Source organism: Triticum aestivum, chromosome 3A, assembly GCF_018294505.1.
Source record: "Triticum aestivum cultivar Chinese Spring chromosome 3A, IWGSC CS RefSeq v2.1, whole genome shotgun sequence".
Lineage (NCBI taxonomy): Eukaryota > Viridiplantae > Streptophyta > Magnoliopsida > Poales > Poaceae > Triticum > Triticum aestivum.
This window is the reverse complement of record NC_057800.1, coordinates 41,563,498-41,578,040: the sequence shown is the minus strand read 5'-3', so window position 1 is coordinate 41,578,040 and position 14,543 is coordinate 41,563,498. Positions and strand designations below refer to the sequence as shown.

The 14,543-nt window shown below is 51.9% G+C and overlaps 1 protein-coding gene across 1 annotated transcript in view; it reads left to right on the top strand.

Moving 5' to 3' along the window:
* The window catches only part of LOC123056711 (isoaspartyl peptidase/L-asparaginase-like), a 37,411-nt gene extending 24,014 nt beyond the window's left edge, over positions 1-13,397 (top strand). Inside the window, exon 2 of the mRNA XM_044480009.1 lies at positions 12,779-13,397. Coding sequence (XP_044335944.1) covers positions 12,779-13,308 — 530 coding nt within the window. The 3' untranslated portion in view covers positions 13,309-13,397. The remainder of the gene's footprint in view (positions 1-12,778) is intronic.
* Positions 13,398-14,543: the final 1,146 nt, after the last annotated feature.

The window sequence follows — 14,543 nt, the reverse complement described above, 5'->3', positions numbered from 1 at the left end:
TATGACACTATTATTTTGAGGTCCATGAACTACAGAAGTACTTTATTGCAACTCATCCGAGTGATAAACCTTAAGTGTAAAATGGGCGGAGTAGTTCCGCGTTCCAAGCTCGGGGCTCGTCGATATTATGCTCGACGTTGTAAAGACGGTACGCCCCGTTGTGGAGAACCTTGGTGACGATGAAGGGACCTTCCCAAGAAGGAGCAAGCTTGTGTGGTTTGTGCTGATCCACTCGGAGAACCAAATCTCCTTCCTGGAAGGCTCGACCTCTCACATTTCTGGCGTGGAAACGACGCAAATCTTGTTGGTAGATGGTCGACCGGATCAGAGCCATCTCCCTTTCTTCCTCTAAAAGGTCGACTGCGTCCTGCCGCGCTTGTTCAGCTTCTGCTTCATTGTAGATTTCAACTCGAGGAGCATTGTGGAGAAGATCACTCGGCAAGACTGCTTCAGCTCCGTAGACCAAGAAGAATGGAGTTTTTCCGGTCGACCGATTAGGTGTGGTCCGCAGCCCCCAAAGCACTGAGGGAAGTTCGTCGACCCAAGCTCCAGCTGCATGCTTGAGATCACGCATCAGTCGGGGTTTCAATCCCTTGAGAATCAGGCCATTAGCTCGCTCTGCTTGTCCATTCGACTGCGGATGGGCGACTGAAGCGTAGTCGACCCGTGTGCCTTGGGAGTTACAGAAATCTCTGAATTCCTCCGAGTCAAAGTTCGACCCATTATCCGTAATGATGCTGTGCGGGACTCCATATCTGAATATTAGTTCCCTGATGAAGCTAACAGCAGTACCGGTGTCAAGGTTCTTGATTCGTTTAGCCTCGATCCACTTGGTGAACTTGTCGACTGCCACCAGTACATGCGTGAAGCCGCTTCGTCCTGTTCTCAAAGGACCGACCATGTCCAACCCCCATACTGCGAAAGGCCAGACGAGTGGGATGGTCTTCAGAGCCGATGCAGGCTTGTGCGACATATTCGAGTAGAACTGACATCCCTCGCACTTATCCACTATCTCCTTTGCCATCTCATTCGCCTTTGGCCAGTAAAATCCGGCTCGGTATGCTTTGGCCACGATGGTCCGAGAGGACGCATGATGACCATAGGTCCCCGAGTGGATATCATCGAGGATGAGTCGACCTTCTTCTGGTGTTATGCACTTCTGACCAACTCCAGTCGCGCTTTCTTTGAATAATTGTCCTTTGATTAAGGTAAAGGCCTTAGATCGACGGACGATCTGTCGAGCCTCTTCCTCATCCTCCGGAAGCTCTTTTCTCAGGATATACGCGATATATGGAACTGTCCAGTCGGGAATGACCACCAAGACCTCCATGATCAAGTCGACCACCGCTGGGACTTCAACCTCAGTCGGATCTGTGGCACTCTTGGGCTGTGGAGCTTCTTCGGTGAAAGGATCTTCTTTGACTGACGGAGTGTGTATATGCTCCAAGAACACACCACTCGGAATGGCTTCTCTCTTGGAACCTATCTTTGCCAGATCATCAGCTGCTTGATTTTTCAGTCGGGGTATATGATGGAGCTCCAACCCCTCGAACTTCTTTTCCAGCTTCCTCACTGCACTGCAGTATCCAGTCATGGCTGGGCTTCTCACGTCCCACTCCTTCATCACTTGGTTGACCACTAAATCCGAGTCGCCATAGACCATCAGGCGACGGACGCCGAGTGAAATGGCCATGCGCAATCCATATAAGAGGGCCTCATATTCTGCCTCATTGTTGGAGGAATCAAAGTGAATCTGGAGCACATATCTGAGCTTATCTCCTCTGGGGGAAACCAGGACAACCCCAGCACCAGAACCATTCAACATCTTAGAGCCATCAAAGAACATGGTCCAATGCTCCGAGTGAATTTCAGTCGGCTGCTGCTGTTCAATCCACTCGGCGAGGAAATCTGCTATTGCCTGGGACTTAATGGCTTTCTTTGCCTCAAACTTGATATCAAGGGGAAGAAGTTCAATCGCCCATTTGGCCACTCGACCAGTTGCATCTCTGTTGTGCAAAATCTCTGATAGTGGAGCGTCGCTGACGACTGTGATGGAATGATTAGAGAAGTAATGAGCAACCTTCTTTGTGGTCATGTATATTCCATACACAAGCTTCTGATAATGAGGATATCTCTGCTTGGATGGAGTCAAGACTTCAGACAAATAATACACTGGGCGCTGAACTTTGAGAGCTTTTCCTTCTTCTTCTCGCTCGACCGTAAGCACAGTACTGACGACTTGTCCTGTGGCTGCGATATAGAGCAACAGAGGCTCTTTGCTGATTGGAGCAGCAAGCACCGGCTGGGTGGAGAGCAGAGCTTTTAGCTTGGCAAACGCTGCATCAGCTTCTGGAGTCCACTCGAACTTGTCTGCCTTCTTCATCAGTCGGTAAAGAGGCAATGCCTTTTCACCGAGTCGTGAGATGAATCGACTTAATGCGGCCAAGCATCCAGTAAGCTTCTGGACATCGTGCACTCGCACAGGGCGTTTCATTCGGAGAATAGTGCCGATCTTCTCTGGATTAGCGTCGATTCCCCGTTCGGAAACGAGAAAACCGAGTAACTTGCCACCAGGAACTCCAAATGTGCACTTTGATAGATTGAGCTTGATATCATACCTTCTGAGGTTGGCAAATGTTTCGGCGAGATCAGCGAGCAGGTCAGAACCTTTTCGTGACTTGACAACGATATCATCCATATATGCTTCCACATTCCGACTGATTTGAGTGAGTAGACACTTCTGAATCATTCGCATAAATATGGCTCCGGCATTCTTGAGGCCGAACGGCATGGTGATATAGCAGAAGCACCCGAATGGAGTGATGAAAGCTGTTTTTACCTCGTCGGGTCCGTACAGACGGATCTGGTGGTACCCGGAATAGGCATCTAGAAAAGATAATCTCACGCATTCCGCGGTCGAGTCAACAATTTGATCTATGCGAGGGAGAGGAAAATGATCTTTCGGGCAGGCCCGGTTGATGTGCTTGAAATCAATGCACATTCGGAGCGACTTGTCCTTCTTAGGAACCATGACGACATTAGCGAGCCACTCGGAGTGGTATATCTCTCGGATAAATCCTACCGCCAACAGTCGAGCCACTTCCTCACCAATGGCTTTTCTCTTCTGGACGGCGGACCGCCGAAGATGCTCTTTGACTGGTTTTGCAGATGAGTCGACTCTTAGGCGATGCTCAGCCAGTCCCCTGGGAACACCTGGCATGTCAGCGGGCTTCCATGCAAAAATGTCCCAGTTCTCACGGAGGAACTGGATGAGCGCTTCTTCCTATTTTGGGTCGAGTGTTGTGGAGATGCGGGTCGGAGCTGCATCGGGGTCGGTTGGGTGAATGTGAACAGGCTTCGTCTCACCGGACGACTGAAATGCAGACTCTGTGGCGGGTTTCTTGGATCGCAGCAAGTCACTCGGATCTGCGTTTTGCTTGTATTCCTCGAACTCGACCGCTGTCACCTGGGAATCGGCATTCTTTGAGCCCTTCTGAAAGCACTCTTCTGCCTTTTTCCGATCACCGGTGACAGTGATCACTCCTTTGGGGCCGGGCATCTTCAATTTGAGGTACACGTAACATGGTCGAGCCATGAACCGTGCATAAGCTGGTCTCCCCAAAATGGCATGATATGCACTCTGAAAATCCACGACCTCAAACGTCAACTTTTCTTTGCGAAAATGTTTCGAATCACCAAACACCACGTCCAAAGCTATTTGGCCGAGTGACTCGGCTTTCTTCACTGGTATAACTCCATGAAAGCTCATGTTACTAGTGCTCAGTCGGGACATCGGAATGCCCATTCCTTTCAGTGTGTCTGCATACAACAAATTCAGCCCGCTTCCACCGTCCATCAGCACTTTTGTCAGTCGAGTGCCTTCGACAACTGGATCGACCACCAAGGCTTGCCTCCCAGGGGTGGCAATATGAGTCGGGTGATCATATTGGTCGAATGTGATGGGTATTTGGGACCATTTCAGATAATTTGCTTTTGCTGGGGCAACCATGTTCACCTCTCGGTTAATGACTTTCAATCGACTCTTGCTTTCCACATCTGCAAAGATCATCAGAGTGGAGTTGATATGCGGATATCCTTCCTCACTGTCCTCCTTGTCTTCGGCCTTGTCCGACTCCTTCTCCTTGTCCTTAGACGGTTTTCCCTGAAACTGCTGGATCAGGAGTCGACATTGGCGAGTGGTGTGCTTCGGGTAGATGATATTCCCCTCTTCGTCTTTCTTCGTGTGGATGTGACATGGCATATCCATTACGTCGCTCCCTTCTTTATCCTTTACCTTCTTAGGGTTCCAGGATCCTTTTGGTTTCCCCTTAAACTTTCCCTGAGTCACGGCCAGAGCCTCTCCAGGAGCTGCTGGTTCAGCCTTCCGCTTTTGTTTCCGACTGGTGTTTCCCTTTTCCGACTGGGTCGGCTTGTGCTTGCCACTTCGGAGTCGGTCTTCTTCTTCGCCGTTGGCGTACTTGGTAGCAATCTCCATCATCCGACTCAAGGTCATGTCACCGGTTCGACCAAATTTCAAACTTAATTCTCTGTTCTTGACGCCATCCTTGAAGGCGCAGACTGCCTGGTGATCAGACACATTCTCCACAGTATGGTGCAAAGTGATCCATCTCTGAATATACTCTCTGAGAGTCTCATTGGTCTTCTGCACGCAGACTTGCAACTCTGTCAGCCCAGCTGGTCGCTTGCAAGTTCCTTCAAATGTTCTGACGAACACTCGGGACAGATCTTCCCAAGTGTAAATGCTGCTAGGAGGTAATTGAGTCAACCATGCCCTGGCAGAAGCTTCCAGCATGAGGGGCAAATGCTTCATGGCCACCTCGTCGTTTCCACCACCAATCTGAACCGCCACTCGATAGTCCTCGAGCCAAGTTTTAGGCTTAGACTCGCCAGTGAACTTGCTGACTCCTGTTGCCAACCTGAAATTGGGAGGGATAACTGCGGCTCTGATAGATCTGCTGAAACATTCAGGACCAGAAACATGCACTCGACTGCTTGTGGGCGCATCTCTGTCGAGTCCACCTCGATGGGCTCTGTTCCGGTCGAACAAACCTTGCACAATAATGGACCGCGCGTCGAAGCCTAGTTCTCTGGGGTCGACTGGAAGTCTTCGCCCCGCACTGAGCTGACGCCTGTCATCTTGCTGCCGAGGAGTGTAAGACCCACCCCTCGGAGGGGAATTGGGCACTCGACGCCTATCATCTCGGTCGAGTCGGTCACCATATTGGTCTCGCCGATTCTCGCGCCCTTCACGCCGCGGAGGCGATCTGGGGTTGTGAGCCGACTGAACCGTATTCGCAGCGACGGATCGACTGTGAATTCTGTTGCGCGACTGCGACACAGCCGAATTCTGATCTCCTGCTGCCCGGAGCAGATCCCTGATCTGCATCAAGCCTCTGCCAGCTTCCGACTGAGAAGGCTGGATAGACTCTGCTATACGGGTCGCAGCTGCTAAATTCTGGATTGGGGTTCGATATACCTGAGTCGGCGGGAAGAGTTGACGTCGACTGTTGTCGGGAACTCGTTGCCGCGCGCGCTCGTCGAGTGCTCGCTGAAGATTCTCCAGTCAAGTGCGTTTAGCGAAGTTGGCCAAACGTGCCTCCTCCAAGGCGCGAGCCTCGGGGGTTTCTCCTGCGATGGGCGTACGCAGGGCATCCACATTCCTGCGGCGAAGTTCCTCTCTTTGCAGAGAGTCGAGTGGCTCGGGCTGGTACTCTTCGTGGTCTCGTGCGGGGTCGCCTCCGTCGCCTGCTCCACCATCACGGGCGAAGCCAGGGGGACTGCGGGGCCCGTCGACCATCAGGATATCCGCCGCTGGATCACTGCTATCGCACTCAGATGCAGTCTCTACGGAGCCAGTCGACAGATCGAACAGGCCGTAGAGAGATTCGTCGGGCTCGATTGCCGCAACATGAGAGGTGGCCGTCTGGCGAGCCACCGCGTGCCTCACCCACCGCTGAAGCCTCGACCGGCCCGAGCGCTTGCGCTAGCGGGAGACCGGGAGGGTGGACGATGGAGGAGTCGACCGATACGGGGTCGACGGTTGCCGCAGCAGAACGCCGCGGACACATGCGCGAAAATGCGTCGCACCGCGGACGGGGAGCGCATCAACGTCGAGTGGAGCCTCCTGGAGCCAGGCGGAGTCGTCGGCGATGAAGGTGAGAGCACCGAGACGAATCTCTCGACCCTCGACCAAAACTCCAGCAGCCACCATCATGAAAGTACTCGGAAGAATCGCAACTTCTCCACAAAATTGCTAAAACACCTGCCCCAAGGTGGGCGCCAACTGTCGTGGTTCTAAGCCTGACAGTAGAGTGGGGGGTAGGTATGGAGAGGAAAGGTCCTAACTACGGAGAGGTTGTAAACACAAGGGATGTACGAGTTCAGGCCCTTCTCGGAAGAAGTAATAGCCCTACGTCTCGGAGCCCAGAGGCGGTCGAGTGGATTATGAGTATATGAGTTACAAGGTGCCGATCCTTTGACCTGTCGAGGGGGGTGGCTTATATAGAGTTCGCCAGGACCCCAGCCAGCCCACGTAGGAGAGGGTTTAAGGTGAGTTAAGTCCGGGGCGTTACTGGTAACGCCCCACATAAAGTGTCTTTACTATCATAAAGTCTACTTAATTACAGGCCGTTGCAATGCAGAGTGCCTCTTGACCTTCTGGTGGTCGAGTGAGTCTTTGTGGTCGAGTCCTTCAAGTCAGTCGAGTGAGTCCCTCGTTGGTCGACTGGAAGGTGACCTCTTCCAAGGGTGTCCTTGAGCAAGGTACTTAGATTAGGTCTGTGACCCTACCCTAGGTACATGACCCCATCACCTACCATTGTAACCGACTCTGTGTAACCCTAACCCTATCCGTGTCTATATAAACCGGAGGGTTGTAGTCCGTAGGACATCAACTCCATATACAACAATCATACCATAGGCTAGCTTCTAGGGTTTAGCCTCCTCGATCTCATGGTAGATCTACTCTTGTACTACCCATATCATCAATATTAATCAAGCAGGAGTAGGGTATTACCTCCATCGAGAGGGCCCGAACCTGGGTAAAAACATCGTGTCCCTTGTCTCCTGTTACCATCCGGCCTTGACGCACAGTTCGGGACCCCCTACCCGAGATCCGCCGGTTTTGACACCGACATTGGTGCTTTCATTGAGAGTTCCTCTGTGTCGTCGCCTTCAGGCCTGATGGCTCCTTTGATCATCAACAACGATGCGGTCCAGGGTGAGACTTTTCTCCCCGGACAGATCTTCGTCTTCGGCGGCTTCGCACTGCGGGCCAATTCGCTTGGCCACCTGGAGCAGATCGAAAGCTACGCCCCTGGCTATCAAGTCAGGTTTGGAAGCTTAAACTACACGGCTGACATCCGCAGAGACTTGATCTTTGACGGGTTCGAGCCACAGCCAAGCGCGCCGCACTATCTCGAGGGGCATGATCTAGCTCTGCCTCTGGACAGTGTCCTGGAGGCCGCACACGCACCGATTCCGACCCCTAACTCGGAGCCTATTGCGCCAATCGAGGATGAGCGGTTGGACGTCACCTCGGGGGCTGCGATCTCAAAGGTGATCGAGCCGAGCGCCAGCCCCGCACTCTGCATGACCCGTGACTCCGAGGATCTGGACTCCTCCCCGGACTCCGAACCCCCCGCGCCCCTGCCAATCGAATCCGATTGGGCGCCGATAATGGAGTTCACCGTCGCGGACATCTTTCAGCACTCGCCTTTTGGCGACATGCTGAATTCTCTCAAGTCTCTCTCTTTATCAGGAGAGCCCTGGCCAGATTACGGTCAGCGAGGATGGGATACGGACGATGAAGAAGTTCAAAGCCCACCCACCACCCACTTTGTAGCCACTGTCGACGATTTAACCGACATGCTTGACTTCGGCTCCGAAGACATAGACGGTATGGACGACGATGTAGGAGACGAACAGGAACCAGCACCTGTAGGGCGCTGGAAGGCCATCTCGTCATATGACATATATATGGTGGATACTCCAAAAGATGGAGATGGCGATGGAATAGCAGGGGATGACACCTCCAAGAAATAGCCAAAGCGCCGGCATCAGCGGCGCCGCTCTAAATCCCGCCAAAGCAAAAATGGTGATTCCAGCACGGGAGATAATACTACCCCGCATAGCACCGAAGAACACCCACCCCAGCAAGATTTGGCACAGGAAGATGGAGAAGCCAGCCCTCATGAGAGAGCGGCAGACCGAGAGGTCGAGGATGATAACTATATGCCTCCCTCCGAAGACGAGGCAAGCCTCGATGACACGTATTTGTCGTACCATTAGACCCCGCCGAACAAGAACGTTTCAAACGCAGGCTTTTAGCCACGGCAAGCAGCCTCGAGAAAAAGCAGCAACAGCTTAGAGCCAACCAAGATTTGCTAGCTGACAGATGGACTGAAGTCCTTGCGACCGAAGAGTATGAATTCGAACGCCCCTCCAAGAGTTACCCAAAGCGCAGGCCGCTACCCCGATCAGAGGAGGAAGCACCTACATCACCAGCGCACGACATGACAGACCGGCCACCTCGCGGCCGCGATAGAGAGGCCTCTCGGCCCTCCGCCCAAGCCATGTCTCGACGCCGCTCAACTAAGGCACGGGAAAATGCGCCAGACCTGCGAGACGTATTGAAGGATAAGGCAAGACAAACAAGATCGATCTACGGATCGCGCAGGCGCCCTACGGCACGTGACGATGATCTTCACTCCGGATACAACAAATCCGGCCGGGCCGAACACAATAGACATAGCTCTTCCGAGCTGCGTCGTGATATAGCCCAGTACAGAGGCGCCGCACACCCGCTATGCTTCACGGATGAAGTAATGGATCATAAAATCCTAGAGGGTTTCAAACCCGTAAACATTGAATCATACGCTGGCACAACAGATCCGGCGGTATGGATCGAGGATTATCTCCTTCACATCCACATGGCACGCGGCGATGATCTACACGCCATCAAATACCTCCCGCTCAAACTTAAAGGACCAGCCCGGCATTGGCTTAACAGCTTGCCAGCAGACTCAATCGGTTCTTGGGAGGACCTGGAAGCCGCATTCCTCGACAACTTCCAGGGCACTTACGTGCGACCACCGGATGCCGACGACTTAAGCCACATAATTCAGCAGCCAGAGGAATCAGCCAGGCAATTCTGGACACGGTTCCTAACAAAGAAAAACCAGATAGTCGACTGTCCGGACGCAGAGGCCCTAGCAGCCTTCAAGCATAACATCCGCGACGAGTGGCTTGCCCGGCACCTGGGACAGGAAAAGCCGAAATCTACGGCAGCCCTCACGACACTCATGACCCGCTTTTGCGCGGGAGAATACAGCTAGCTAGCTCGCAGTAACAACTTATCAAAGAACCCTGGTAATTCGGATACCAAGGACAAAAGTGGCAGGACACGTCGGAATAAGCAAAAACGCCGCGTCAGCAGTGACAGCAACAAAGACACGGCAGTCAATGCCAGATTCAAAGGCTATAAATCCGGACAGTGGAAAAAGCCATTCAAAAAGAATACTCAGCGCCCGTCCAGTTTGGACCGAATACTCGACCGCTTGTGCCGGATACATGGCACCCCCGAAAGGCCAGCAATCACACTAACAGGGATTGTTGGGTGTTCAAGCAGGCAGGCAAGTTAAGAGCCGAAAACAAAGACAAGGGGCTGCACAGCGACGACGAGGAGGAGCCCAGGCCGCCGAACAACAATGGACAGAAGGGCTTTCCCCCACAAGTGCGGACGGTGAACATGATATACGCAACCCACATTCCCAAGAGGGAGCGGAAGCGTGCGCTACGGGACATATACGCGATGGAGCCAGTCGCCCCAAAGTTCAACCCATGGTCCTCCTGCCAGATCACTTTTGATCGAAGGGACCATCCCACTAGCATCCGTCATGGCGGCTTCGCCGCATTGGGTCTCGACCCAATCATCGACGGATTTCATCTCACAAGAGTCCTCATGGACGGCGGCAGTGGCCTGAACCTGCTTTACCAGGATACAGTGCGGAAAATGGGCATAGATCCCTCAAGGATTAGGCCCACAAAAACGACCTTTAAAGGCGTTATACCAGGTGTAGAAGCCAACTGTACATGCTCAGTAACACTTGACGTGGTCTTCAGATCCCCGGACAATTTTCGAAGCGCAGAGTTAATCTTCGATATAGTCCCGTTTCGCAGTGGCTATCACGCCCTGCTCGGACGAACCGCATTCGCAAAGTTCAACGCGGTGCCGCACTACGCATATATCAAGCTCAAGATGCCAGGCCCTCGAGGAGTAATCATGGTCAACGGAAACACCGAACGCTCCCTCCGTACGGAGGAGCACACGGCGGCTCTCGCAGCGGAAGTACAAAGTAGCCTTCTTAGGCAATTCTCCAGTCCGGCCGTTAAAAAGCCAGACACTGCCAAGCGCGCCCGGAGTAACCCACAGCAAGACCGCCTGGCACGCTCTGAGCAAGCGTAGCAATGCGGCCCCAACCCCAGCTCTCGCGAGATAGCGAAACCAATGCCTCGCGTACATAACTACGCCCTTGAAATACCATGGGAACAGGGGAAGGGGCACAATAACGGCACGCCCAAAATAAGGCTTAAAACGTACTAGGGGCTGCCAGATTCTTTTGTTAATTTTTTCTTACTTTCAGGACTCCATACTTCGGACGACCTGTTCGGCAATTCGACTGCCGCACAAATGATGCAAGATCCAGGGAGGCAGACAACCCATGCCGCATTATGGAACTCCCAGGTGGTCTCTGTTACGAGCAGTATACCCGTTTTGAATACAATTCCGCGGCCTGCCCCTGGTTAGGACATGTTAAATAGTCCAATATCTTTTTGCTTATCGCACTATTTGTATCGTTCGGCTTTGATAAATAGCCCCTCTATAAACAATGCATAGCTTTTTGTCTATTTTTTGCATTATCCTATTTTCACATATATGTTTATTAAATGACATGATGGCACCCGTACACCATGGTACGGCGAACACGCCAGGGGCTTCAGTACCCCTCATTATGGTGTGAGAAGTCCGTACACTTTCACAAGTGCGGCACCCCGAACTTATAGCACTATATGCATCGGCTCCGAATCATGATTTGGGTCAATAGTTGGGTTTGCCCGGCTCCTATGTTTTGGTGCCTTACGTTCCGCTATATCGGCTAAGGTAGCACTAGGAGAACCACTGCGATTGTGCCCCGGTTCAGCTGGGTTAAGCACCTCAGTGGAGAAAGCTAAAACTGACTGTCATGATGAGGCGAGAGACCGGTCGCTATTCGAGAGGTTTTTCGAGTCCCTAAAGACTTATGCCGCTTCGGGCGAGGAGCTGGCTTTGTCCGGCCAAGGCATGGATAGCGCCCAAACTCGGTCTTCCGAACTAGGGGCTTCGCCGAAATTTAAAATTATAGAGTTCTATGGCTAAGTGAGAGTGTTCAAGCATTATAGTCCGATTGCCTGGTTCGTTGTGCTGAGCGCCTCCCTCGAAGGACCCAACTATGAGAAAAAGAGCGCTCAGGTTTATCCCGAACACCCCAGCACTAGTGGCATGGGGGCAGAAGCCGACGATTGGCCATCTCTCAATTTTTTGATAAACGGCTGCACAGAAAGTAATATTTTAAATTCAATAAGCATTGCTTAGCGCATATGAACAAGTTTTCAGCGCACAGGATAAACACGAGCGAGTTCATTCAAAAATCACATCCTTGGTACATTCATCCGCCACAAGGCGGGCACCTGCAAGAACATCCTTGTAGTAGTTCTCGGGCTTGCGATGCTCCTTCCCCGGCGGCGGCCCGTCCTTCACAAGCTTCTCACCGTCAAGCTTACCCTAGTGCACCTTTGCACGGGCAAGGGCCCGACGGGCACGTTCGATGCAGATGGAGCGCTTGATGACCTCGAGCCTCGGATAGGCCTCCACTAGCCGACGCACCAGCCCGAAATAGCTCCCAGGAAGGGCCTCTCCGGTCCATAGCCGAACTATGAGGCCTTTCATGGCCTGTTCGGCTGCCTTGTGGAGCTCGACCAGCTGTTTCTGGTGGTCGCTCAAGCGCACAGGGTGTCCGGCCTCAGAATACTGATACCAGAACACCTTCTCCGTCGAGCTGCCCTCTTCAGCTCGGTAGAATGCGGCGGCGTCGGATACGCTGCGGGGAAGATCTGCGGATGCCCCTGGAGAGCTCCGGATTCGGGTAAGTAACAAGTAGTTTACTTTTATATTTCTGCTTTGCATAAAGAATGCCTTACCCGCTGCTATCTTCCTCATCTCCTCCAACTCTTGGAGAGCCTTCTGGGCTTCGGCCTTGGCAAAATTGGCAGTCTCAAGGGCCGTCGCAAGCTCGGCTGCTTGCGCCTTGGATTCAAGCTCCAAACTCTCATGTTTTTTCATGAGAGCCTGAAGCTCTTGCTGCACCTCGCCGACCTGAGCCCCAAGTCTGTCTCGCTCGGTGCGCTCCGCGGCCGTTTTCTTTTCGGCCTCAGACAGCGCCTGCTTAAGGGTCACCACCTCAGTCGTGGCCCCTACAATAAGCAGTACAATCCTGTTATTTTTTTTGCAATCACGCCTTTTTATAGGCACTTTTTCTGTAAGGTATTTCTTACCTTCTTTCTCCTCGAGCCGCCGCTTGGCAAAGCCGAGCTCTTGCTCGGTCCGCTCGAGGTCCTGCTTCAGGACACCCACCTCCGCAGTCAGTGCGGCGGTGGATAGCAGCGAAGCCTGCATACGCATATTGACTCTTTTTTGTTAGACTCCTGCGAAACTTAATAGATCCTCTATTCGGCTACACCCAGTTGTTGATTCCCGCAACCTTCCTGCTGCTTGCTTCTCAGATCGACTACACCCAGTACAACTACACCGACCCAATCTGCGCTCCCAACGACGACGACAACAGCCGGACCGGCACGGTGGGCTGCGTGGCCGTCGACGCCTCGGGCGGCCTGGCGTCGGCGACCTCCACGGGCGGGCTGGTGAACAAGATGGCCGGTAGGATCGGCGACACCCCGGTCATCGGCGCCGGCACCTACGCCAACGCCCTCTGCGCCGTGTCCACCACGGGCAAGGGCGAGGACATCATCAGGCACACCGTGGCGCGCGACGTGGTGGCGGTGATGGAGCACCGGGGCCTCTCGCTGGAGGAGGCCGCCGCGCGCGTCGTGGCCGGCGTGCCCCGGGGCTCCGTGGGGCTCGTGGCCGTGTCGGCCGCCGGGGAGGTCACCATGCCCTACAACACCACGGGGATGTTCAGGGCGTGCGCCACCGAGGACGGCTACTCCGAGGTTGCCATATGGCCTGCATGATCCTGACTGAGCTAGCGTTGGAGAATCAACTGGCTGATTATGTGTGTCTGTCTTGTTTCTCTAGTGCCTGCTGCAGGTGCGGATCTCTGCTTTGGTAGTTGCCACTACGAGGCAAAGAACTCCATCAGTTTGATGTTTCTGTTTCTGTTGTAAGGATTTAGCTAATTTGGTATGAAAATTATTGAAAGTTTGTGTTATCATTGAAGGAACCGGAGCTAGGCCCTATTCTTTGGACGAGACTTGCCTGCTCCCCCGAGGTGTGCCCATCCGTGCTCCCGTGTATGTGGCTTGATTTGATTGGAACAAAATAAGGCCCGGTCAAAAGTGTGTCAAATAGTACAAAAGTGTGTCCATAGAAGATGTACTTACTCCCTCTGTTCCAAAATAAGCTTGTGGTCTTGGTTCAAATTTGAACTAAAACCATAACACTAGGAACGGAAGGAATATAAACAAAGATCCTCCAACCGACACACAAATCATCAAATTCTTTCTCTTGTCATATGTTTAGAACCTTGTTCTACTACTTTCCAGAAAACTAGCGAATTTATTTTTTTGCTGATAACTACCAAATCAGGGATTGGCTGTTTTAAAAAACCTCAAATCCTCTTTGTTAAAAAATTAAACATGTTTGGCCACTGGAAACCAAAGAATCGTGTTTGTGGAAATTTTCAAACATCTCTAAAAATCAATTTAATATAAGCAGAAAACTCCGTACCAAAGTTATCTAGATCTGCATAAAGAATGAATGAGTCAGAAAATAATAAATTGTTTTGTGTACTCTGTTGGAATCAAAAGCAAAAAATAAGCTTGACCGCGAACAAAAACTTTACAATGTAGCATATCAAAACTATTCACAGAGCTCCTGTTCAAAATATTAGGATACTAACCCAACCCTGGAAAAATTGAGTCAATACTGACTTTTTAGAGCTAGGTAGTCAAGCAATGTAGGAGAAATAGCAAGGGAACATAGCATGATAAAATGCACTCATGGAGAAATAAGTTATTCTTGAATTTAAAAAGTTAAGATAAAAGCACTATATCCAACTGCAAATTTGATACTACACATGCTTATATGTTCCTATCTTCTTATCAGGTGGGTGAAAAAACAAAAAAACTGAAATTAGCTTCTATATTATTTCAACAAATAGGATTTAGAATGGAATCCACCAAGAAATCCTAAAGTAACCTTGGGCATGTCTACAAAGAACCGCAAAACCTGTAGACATAGCCTGGCT